The sequence below is a fragment of the Solanum pennellii genome, chromosome 7 (genome assembly GCF_001406875.1).
Source record: "Solanum pennellii chromosome 7, SPENNV200".
NCBI lineage: Eukaryota > Viridiplantae > Streptophyta > Magnoliopsida > Solanales > Solanaceae > Solanum > Solanum pennellii.
The window spans coordinates 66,032,404-66,043,638 of record NC_028643.1 but is presented as its reverse complement, the minus strand read 5'-3'; the positions used below and the strand labels follow the sequence as shown (position 1 = coordinate 66,043,638).

Sequence of the window (11,235 nt, the reverse complement as noted above, 5' to 3'; positions counted from 1 at the left end):
TATATATATATATATATATAGTGTACAATGATACTCGTAGTTTAATGAATATGATAATGGATCTTAGGCTTCATTTGTTTGCACTTAATATACATCTTAATCTGAATAATTCAGACAATGGATCATTAAGTGCTTTTGTTTTTTTTTAAATAAAAAAATTCACTTAATGGATTTGAAAGCATCTGAGTTGCTCAGATATATGAGAGACTTATATATTTCTATTCAAATTACGCTAATTTATTTTCCCGTAAACTATAAATATCATTATTTTTTCTCCGTATATATGTTGCCCTCTCTCCCACTTTCTCCATTATAAGTATAGATTGTTAGTGTTTCTCTTATATGCATTGCCTCTCCTCATGATGTTGAATTTTCTCCTCGTGAACATGTACGTTCTAAAGAACTTTTTACAAATATTTTATTTACTAATGTTTGCCTCTCAAGAATTCTGAAATTTTACTTGCAGTTTTACATTTGTTTATAAAATTAGAGATCTCATGTATGCTTATTCAATAATTAAAAAGTAGAGGCTAAAAGATTTAAGTATAATGTTTTTCTTTCTTTTTTTCTAAAAAAATGTGGTGCAAAAAACGTCTCAATTAAATTAGAAATTTAACACCAAATTATAACGAGATGCCTTAAATATTTACACACATGCATAAAAATATTATTAATTTCGGTTTTTTTTTTACATACTACTTGTTTAATTTTTTATTTATATTCTCAAAAGGCACTAAGTGTTTAACTTCATATAGTAAAACTAACTTGTTCTAGTTAACAAGTATAGATTTGTTTGTGTTGCCTTTTTTATTCTCACATGTTTTTTGAAACGTACGTCTCAATAAAATTAGCAGTCTAACACCAAATCATAATAAGAGGCATAATACTTTTTCTTTTTGTTTATATTCTCAAAAGACATTAAGCATTTAACTTCTAATATTATTATTTATAAAACTAAGAATTATTGCAGTTACTAAGAGGTTAGATATTTGTTTGTGTTGCGTTTTTGTTCTTATATGTTTTTGAATTTATGCCAAAAATGTCTCAATAAAATTAGTAGTCTAATACCATGTTATAATAAGAGGACTTAGATATTTAGACATGCAAAAAAATATATTAATTACTATTAATCTTGACGTGCATTTAGATACTAAAAGATAAATCATCTTTAATCATAGTATTCAAATCTAGACACAACATTTTAATCATTTAGACATGTATTCAGATTCAGACTCTTAATCTTAATAAAAATAAATGAGACCTTAGAAGGCCAGTGATGTGTTCCTCTTTCTTTTCGTTAATTTCATACAAAAGATTAAAAATATGATTAAGATTGATTAATGATGAAGTTGGGATAGATAACGATTTTCATGCTTTAGCACAGTAAACATGTGTCATCCGATAATCTTAGGTTCGAACCAATTTCTCCGTTCAACGACTAAATAACTTTCCACCAGATTCTCTACCATTAAACATCAATATATATTCTTACCTTATTCTAAATTTACGATTCATAAGTAGTAATCACTCTCTTCATCTAACAATGATTGTCCTTTATAATAAAAATGAAAAAGGGCTTAAAACATTTTTAAATTATTGAAAATGATAAAAAACTATCCTTTATTCATTTATTGACTCTCACATATTTATACACATATTGGCTCCCAAACACCTGTCATCCATCTTTGGGTTCAATAATGACCACTTTTATAATAGATTATCATTTAAGTATTTTTTTTTAAAAATATGTGTCGGTCATCTATCGGATGCAATTTAATTACTTAAATTAATTTACAAATCACTCATTATACCCGATCCAAATTAACTACACTCAATTCAAATTAATTATTACACCTGTGTCAAATTACATTTACCACACCAATTAAAACAAATAACTAGATCATTCATTCCCAACATTTTACTTCGATCTTCCCACCTTCTTACCCAATTTATTTGTCTACAATCTCAAAAAATACTACCTAAATACACACATGTATCACCATATAAAATCATCAAAATACTTATGATATTTTGTGGTGATACATAAGTGTATTTAGGTATTATTTTTCGAGATTCTAGGTGAATATATTGGGGAAGTAAGGTTGGAAGAGGAAGCGAGATGTTGGGAATGTAGGGTATTTATTTTAATCGGTAGGCTAAATATAATTTGAGACGGTTGTAGCTAATTTTGATCGGTTATGATTAACTTGAGTCGAATGTAGTCAATTCGGGTCGGGTATTAGTAATGCATGAGTTTAATCATTAATATAAGTATTTAAATTGTAACCAATATATGTTCGCCGTGTATTTAAAAAAATTATTTAAATGATTATCTGTTATAAAAGTGGTCAATATTGGACCCAAAGGAGGATGGAGGGTATTTGGGAGCCGATAGGTGGATGTTAGGGGTATTTGGGGAGCCAATAGGTGGGTGGAGAATTTTATACCATTTTCAAAAGTTTGAGGGTATTTTAGGCCCTTTTTACTAAAAGTAGGTGTCTAACAATACTTGCGCAGTTTCAAAAACCAAGAGATAATTTACTCTTTATGTCTATTTTATCTTACTATTTATCATCTAACACATTTCGCGGTATTAAATCTACTAAAATCAAATAATAACATAATAATATTACTTCTATTATTTATTATTTCTAAGAGATGTGTCAAGTCAATAATGGACAATTATTGTTAAACAAATGAACTAATTGAATTGTCTATTTCAATTCAATAATGCACACATTACAAGATTAATATGCTTATTAATAAGGGAAACGGGTCAAAATATCCCTCAACTTTAGTTTATTAGTTGATTTTGCCCTTGCCGTTAAACTAAAGTTAATTTTACCCTTACCGTTATTAATTTCACCATATATACCCTCATTAGACGGAAAACCTTAAATTGACTCAAATTAATCCAAATTTTTAAAAACGACTCATTCCCCATTTAAAACCTAATGCCCCGACCCATATAAATCATTATCTCAAATTAACCCAAATCCTCCGTTAAAGCCAACTAGTTCAAACAATCATCAATCTCCTCTTTGTCCCCCAAATCTCTACCCAAATGCTCTCTCAAATCCTACCTTCCTCACTTCAATACAAGAACTTGAATCCTAAGTAATTTTAACATTAGCAAAAGTTTTTGAATCTGAAGGGGATAATTTTTTATTGTCTAATTTTGTTGGGTAATTTTACAGTCGAGGTTCCTTATTGTCTAATTGTGTTCCTCCTATTATTCACTCATACACAAATCAACACTCTCCTCTTCACCTCTTAAGAAATTGACCAACATAAGATATAATTGTTATGCATAATTCTTCCAAGTTTCAGGAAAAAAGCAAGAAGTAACTGAAGCACTTCTAATATTTCAATTTTTTGCTATAACGTCTATACATCTAGCAGCACTGAAAGTGAACCAATACGACCATATTATGAAAGAGTCAATTCATAAATTAAAGTTAGTTGCTTCATAGCATCTTTTTTTGACAATGATAGCTGACTTAAATGTTGAGCTAAAGTGTATAGATCAAAAGTTAGTTATTAGTTGGTTAAAATCAGTTACAAAAGTTTGTTATGATTAATTGTGGTTAGGTAGCTTAACTAGTCTAGTTAGTTAGTTGATTCACACCTTTATATAGTGATGTATAGGTATCATTGTAATTGTACAGCATTCATAAAAAATTGAATAGAAGCTTCATATTTCTTCTCTTCTTAGCTTACTGTTTTCTAATTCATACACCATTGTTGGTGTTTTTCATGGTATCAGAGCTTAAGGTGTTACTCAATTGATCGTTTAGCTTTCAGTGCAATAGAAGATTTGAGATACTGTATTGTCCTAGAAGCTATTGAAGATCGCAATTACAGCTGCAATTGATCATGCCGACTGAGTCTTCAACCAGTGGTGCAGTTCAAGGAGGAACTACAATGGTGGATTCTCATCATCCATTTTTCCTGCAATCATGTGATACTCCAGGTAGTTCTCTAGTTTCTATTCAACTCTCTGGATCAGAAAACTACTCATTGTGGAGTAGATCTATGAAGATAGGTCTTCTAGGTAAAGGGAAAATAGGATTTATTGATGGAAAATGCAGTAAGGATAAATTCAATTCTTCTCTACATGATCTATGGGAAAAATGCAATGCTATAGTGCTATCATGGATAATGATCTCTGTGAGTAGGGAATTACTGAGTGGAATAGTCTATGTTAACAGTGCTCAACAAGTATGGACTGATCTTAGAGAGAGATTTGACAAAGTTGATTGCTCTAGAATCTTTTATCTGCATAAGGAGATTGCCACACTACAACAAGGACTTATGTCTGTTTCTAGCTATTTTTCTAGGCTTAAGGAGTTGTGGATGGAGTATGACTCATTGATGCCTTGTCCTGGTTGTGCTTGCGAGAGTTCTAAGACCTATGTAGAGCATTTTGAGTATCAACGACAGATGCAATTTCTCTTAGGACTAAATAAATCTTATAATCAGTCTAAAAGTCAGATTATGATGCTTGATCCAGCACCAGGTGTAAACAAAGCTTATTCTCTTATAATGGCTGAAGAAAGTCAGAGAATCCTTGGGAAATCGAATACAACAGGAAGTGATCACTCTGTTTCAGCTAATGTTGGTGGAATAAATGAGACTATGGCGTTTTTAGCAATGGTAAAGGACACATGCTAAGATCAGGATCTACTTCACAGTCAGTGTCTAATCCTCCTATGGGAGCTGGTTTTAGATCTAATCAGAAACAATTTAACAGCAATAGCACTCTTTACTGTGATTATTGTAACTGGAAGGGTCATGTTCGAGCTAATTGTTACAAATTACATGGATATCCTGCTGATTGGAAAGGTAAAAGGAGAAACAATACTGGTCCTATTTCAACTAATCATGTAGGATTCAACAATACTCCTGGATTGCCTATGCATCATCAAAATACAACTAATGAGTCTAGTTCCTCTAAGATTCCACCTACTGTATCTTCTGGTGTTTTTTCTCAACAGCAGCAGTTGCACTCTCACCAACAGCAGTTTCACCCTCATTTCTCTCCACAACAGTATATGCATCTCTTGAAACTGATTGAGCCAGAGAATGCCAAGAATAGTTGTGATACTACTGCTACTGCACATGCTTCAGGTATAGGTACTTCTCTTATTCCTGATGCTGACAAATGGATCATTGATACAGGTGCATCAAAACACATGGTACACAATTTAAATATGTTAACACAGTGCAGTTCTTTAGAAAATAATATGTGTAACAAGGTACATCTACCTACTGGTCGTCTTGCACATGTTAGTCACATAGGATCTTCTCAAGTGCTAGGAGGAGCTAAGATCCTAAATGTGCTACACATTCCTGAATTTCACCATAATCTTTTATCTGTATCCATGCTTACAAGGGAACTGAATTGTTGTGCTATGTTTTATCCTGATCATTGTGTTTTCCAGGACCTCTCAAATGGGAATGTGAGGGGGACTGGCACACTGGAGAATGATCTATATGTGATTCATGTTGATACTCAGTAAAAGACTCAGGGAACTCAAATAAAGTCTCAGCAAACTCAAGCTACGACTGCTAATGTGGTTTCTTCTCATAGAACTTCCAATTTGACTTTGTGGCATCAAAGATTGGGTCTCTTACCTGTTAGTGTACTAAGAACACTTAGTTGCTGCAAGCATATGTCTTCTTCCTTTACGGATATATTACTGTTTGTCCTCTTGCTAAGCAAGTCAGATTACCTTTTCCTTTAAGTACTACTACTACATCAACTTGTTTTCATACATTACATGCTGATGTGTGGGGTCCCTATCGAGTTCCTACTTATGACAATAAAAGATATTTTCTTACATTGGTAGATGATTACTCTAGATATACTTGGGTGTTTTTATTGAACTCTAAATCTGAGGTTATTGTAGCTTTACAGAACTTCTTTAAAATGCTTGGCAATGTTTTTTCTAGCACTATCAAAATGTTGAGATCTGATAATGGTTGTGAGTTTTTCAACTCTCAAGTTTCTGCTTTGCTTACGACATTGGGTATATTGCATCAGAGTTCCTGTACTTATACTCCACAGCAAAATGAGATTGTAGAGCGAAAACATAGACACATTCTTGAGATGGACAGATCTTTGAGATTTCAGTCTTATCTTCCTCTCAGATTTTGGGGAGAGTGTGTTCTTACAAGTATGTACTTAATCAATAGGATACCCTCTAAGATTCTTAAGGGTAAAGCTCCTCATGAGTTGTTGTATAAAACTCTTCCTTCTCTTGATCATATTAGAGTGTTTGGTTGTCTTGCATTTGCTTCTGAGGTAAAGAAGACTGACAAATTTGCTTCTAGAGCTGTTCCAGCTGTATTTCTTGGTTATTCTAGTCTTCAAAAGGGCTACAAACTTTATGGTTTATATACAAAAACTTTCTTTGTTAGTATAGATATTGTGTTTCAAGAATCCATTTTTCCTTTTCAACATCTGAATTCTTCTAGTTCTTCACTTTTCCCTGTGTTTCAATTCACAGATGATACTTGTACTTCCACAAATTTGCCTTGCGATAAGCCTCTCACCGTGCATTTTGATTCCTCTATAGATCCTGAATCTAATTCTTCTGTATCAATATCTCCACTTCCCATTCCTCCACCAGAATCTGTTAGTCTTAGAAAATCTTCTAGACTAACTAAACCTCCTATATGGATGACTGATTTTATTACTCCTAAGTCTAGATCTGCTTGCTTATATCCTGTCTCCAATCATGTGTCATATAATCTTCTCTCTACTTCCTATGATGCTGCACTTAATGCTTACTCCTTTGTCTCTGAGCCTACATCATTTACTGAGGCTTCTTCTCATCCTCAATGGGTTGGTGCCATGAAGGCTGAAATCAGTGCTTTGGAGGCCAATCACACATGGAGCATTGTTGATCTTCCTCCTAGCAAGCATCCTATTGGTTGTAAATGGGTGTTTAAGGTCAAATATTTGGCCTCAGGAGCTGTTGAGAGGTACAAGGCTCGACTAGCTGCCACGGGGTTCAGTCAGAAGGAGGGCATAGACTATACTGAAACTTTTTCTCCTGTTTCAAAGATGGTTACAGTTCAATCAATTTTGGTTGTTGCTGCTGCTAAACATTGGCCTTTTTTTCAGATGGATGTTCATAATGCCTTCTTACAGGGTGATCTCCTTGAGGATGTATACATGGTGATTCCTCCTGGTTTTAGTAAGTCTGAGAAATCTACTAAAGTTTGTAAGCTTCACAAATCACTGTATGGTCTCTAGCAGGCTCCTAGACAGTGGAATCTGAAGTTAACTGAGGCATTATTTCAGCTTGGTTTTGTTCAGAGTCACTATGACTACTCCATGTTCACTAAGCAGACTGGTTCTTCTTTAGTTGTGGTACTTGTGTATGTGGATGATCTTCTTGTTACTGGGAGTTGCGAGTCTTTGATTGTGCAAACAAGAAATGATCTTCAGCTCAAGTTCAACATGAAGGATCTTGGAGATTTAACTTTCTTTCTTGGCATTGAATTTGATAGGTCCAAGGAGGGGTATGTTATGAACCAGCGCAAATATGCTTTGGAACTTATTTCAGAGATGGGATTAAGTGGTGCAAAACCAGTTCACACTCCAATAGATCCTAATGTAAGGTTGACTTATATTGAATATGATTTACATGTGCAAGGTGATTCAGGAATTATACAAGGACATAAACCTTTGAAGGATATTGGAAAATATCAAAGGTTGGTAGGTAGATTATTATATCTCACTATGACCAGGATAGACATATCATTTTCTGTCTAAGTTCTGAGTCAGTATATGCATGCTCCAAAAGAATCTCACATGGAAGCAGCTCTCCGGGTAGTCAGATATATTAAAACAGCCCCAGGGTTAGGTCTTTTTATGCCTTCACAAAGCTCAGAATTACTCACAACCTACTGTGACTCAGATTGGGGTACTTGTGTGCAAACAAGGAAATCTGTCACAGGCTATCTTGTGAAATTTGGTGATGCTATCATTTCTTGGAAGTCGAAGAAACAAGAGACTGTTGCTAGAAGTTCTGCAGAAGCTGAGTTTAGGAGCATGGCATCAGCAGTAGCTGAAATTACATGGCTTATTGGATTATACAAGGAGTTAGGAGTCAATATTAAACAACCAGTCAATCTATTTTGTGATAGTAAAGCAGCAATTCAAATTGCATCTAATCCTATCTTTCATGAACGAACTAAGCATTTTGATATAGATTGCTATTTTGTTAGAGAAAAGATATTACAACATATGATCAAGACACAACATGTATCAACAAAAAATCAACTAGCATATTTACTTACTAAAGGACTTTGGAAAGCTCCACATCTACATTTAATGTCCAAGCTGGGAGTGAAAGACATCTTTCAGCCATCAGCTTGAGGAGGGGTGTTGAGCTAAAGTGTATAGATCAAAAGTTAGTTATTAGTTGGTTAAAATTCAGTTACAAAAGTTTGTTATGATTAATTGTGGTTAGGTAGCTTAACTAGTCTAGTTAGTTAGTTGATTCACACCTTTATATAGTGATGTATAGGTATCATTGTAATTGTACAGCATTCATAAAAATTGAATAGAAGCTTCATATTTCTTCTCTTCTTAGCTTACTGTTTTCTAATTCATACACCATTGTTGGTGCTTTTCATTAAAATAGACAAAATGAATTAAAACATAAAAAATATATATAATTGGAATATAATACACTGATCAATTTTCATACTTCATTGACTATAAAAGCTTCAATTTCTTCTTTTCTTATGTCTAAATCTTGGCAAGGATGAAGCTATTTATACATATTTTGAGAGAGACCTTTCGAAGAATGGAAGCGGCAAAGAGACACGCTCGTTTTTGCTGATCAAAGAGCTTTCTCATTCGACGGCGAGTGATATTTAGCGCTGACGTGTACGGCGACAAAGCATGTCGGAGTCGAAGTGAGGTGAGGAAGGTAGGATTGGAGAGAGGATTTGGGTAGTAACTTGGGAGCCGAAGAGAATTGTTGATTATTTGAACTAGTTGATAGGCTTCAATGGAGGATTTGGGTTAGTTTGATGAATTAAAAAAGTCAATTATTTAAAAAATGAGGTTTTAATGATATGGCATGCAACTTTAAAGATAATGAGGTTTTTGAAGTGTTAAGTATATTTAGAGGAAAATAGTAAAAGTTGTGTGATATTTTAGTTCTAAAATAAACAAAAATAATATTTAAAGATAATTTCCTAAATTTGAGTGATCATTTAGGGGATTGGTTCAAAAAGAATGATTCACTTCCTAAGTTTGGCAACATTTTAATTTTAGTTTTTTATGTGACATTTTTAAGATAGTAAAAATAAAGGTCATTTTGACATATTCGATATAATTTTAATTTAGAGTTATAAAATTAAAAAGTCTTTTTTTTTTTTACTTTTATTTAATCAAACTAGATCTTTTTTTTTAAATAAAAAAATATTTACTATTTATAAAGTTATAAATCATTTTATTTATTTATAGAAATATGACATTTTACCTAGAATAACGTATATATACTATAGTGAAGAGATCATAAAAGGATAGTTTTATTTTTGATATAGTGAACAATAAAAGTGATTAGAGGAGAAGTACTTTTCTTTTTCATTAACTGAAAGTTGTTGCCCTTGCACGTGTTACCAAATATGATGTTGTATAATACTAGTCTAATACGTTTTCTGAATTAGTTTGATTTAATATAAATTTTAAGAAATGATGAAATTTTTATAATTCGAAATAAGTCATAGATATTTGTATAGTTTTAAAAAATAAACATATTAAAGTTGAATTGTTACTTAATATATAAATGTATTTTTTTTAAAAAATAAATCATATAAAATGGATCGAGTATATATAATTGGAATATAATGGATCTACCTTAGCATCTTCAGTGACGATTCCCAGCATCTAATCTCAGATGCTTCTCTGAATTCTCTTATCCTACGGCTCACATTTATCATTCTATTCCTTTATATACATTTCATTGAGAAATGGAAAGACAAGACGCATTTTAATTATAAATTGTCACAAATTAAACATGAATGGAATACTCGAATCTCCGGTTGAAGCTCTTGCTTTCAATTACTGGAGCTTCGATGTTGTTTGGACGTGGATTGCTGCCGTTGTTACCGCCGCGATTACCTTCTGGAAGATCAAATCATCTTCTTCAACGTTGCCCACACCAGAACCAGCATTGCTAACACTAGCTTCATCGCAGGTAGAATTAATGCGACTATCAAAAGAGAGAACTTCTTCAACGCCGGCTAGTGCTGTGATGTTGTTCGATGATGCTTTTTTGGTGAAAGAGGAAGGAACAAAAGGGAAAGTCACGGTGCATTTTAATCCAGAGGATGAGGATGGAGATGAACGTAACGGCGATGATCAGGAATTAGGAGAAGAGGACAAAAACGACGGCGTAGAGTGGTTTGAGAATTGGGAGAAATTGTTGAAATTGAGAAAAGGGGAAAGGGGATGGTATTGTTACCAGGATATGAAGCTAATTAACGGCAGCATAGTTAGATTGTGGGACGGCACAAAAAATAGTTATCTCTGTTAGTGTTTTGTAGTATTGAAAAAACTTTGATAGTAATAACAGTACTCAAATTCATAGTTGTAAATATTATTGTACTCTTTTCCGATGTTTTGTAGTATTAATATCCAAGTATTGATGATGAAAAACAGCATTTTTGGGCGATTTTTCGATATTCATTCATCTTCTATATTTTATGGAAATATTGGTTGGTATTTCGTATTGAGTTTGTTTTCTACATCTGTTAATGTTAAAACTCAGAACGAATTACGTGTTAAAACAGGTAATATCTTGTCAGGAATTTCGGTTTAGTTGTTGTTGTAAATTGTTGAATCAAAATTGGCAACTTCATACTCATTTTATTTACAAAGAATAATCTAGTTTGACTTGATATAAAAATTTTAAAAATAAAAAAGACTTTTGAATCTAATAGTCGTGAATTAAAGTTATATCAAATGTACAAAATTATCCTTTAATCTTGTAGTCTTAAACATGTGAAAAGTTGAAACTAAAATATTACAAAAAAAATCATTCTTTTCGAAACAAACTAAAAGAAAAGAGGATCAATATTTTTAAACGAATAGAGTATTAACTAAGGAAAATGAACCATATTATGATTGAAGTATAAATTGCGGCTAAGGTGCACTGCGAAATAGTAACCATTGCGGAGTTAAGATTTTCAATAAGAAATTCGTAA

General features: G+C 32.7%; 1 protein-coding gene across 1 annotated transcript; it reads left to right on the top strand.

Annotated features, from left to right (window-relative positions):
* Nucleotides 1–9,917: 9,917 nt before the first annotated feature.
* LOC107025384 lies at nucleotides 9,918–10,713 on the top strand. Its single transcript, XM_015226175.2, has one exon. It carries the CDS (start codon nucleotides 10,047–10,049, stop codon nucleotides 10,563–10,565), a length of 519 nt encoding a protein of 172 aa, XP_015081661.1. The 5' UTR covers nucleotides 9,918–10,046; the 3' UTR covers nucleotides 10,566–10,713.
* Nucleotides 10,714–11,235: the final 522 nt, after the last annotated feature.

What these genes read in the sequence shown, in the direction of transcription:
- LOC107025384 (XM_015226175.2), top strand. Translation starts at nt 10,047, where the DNA reads ATGAATGGAATACTCGAATCTCCGGTTGAAGCTCTTGCTTTCAATTAC.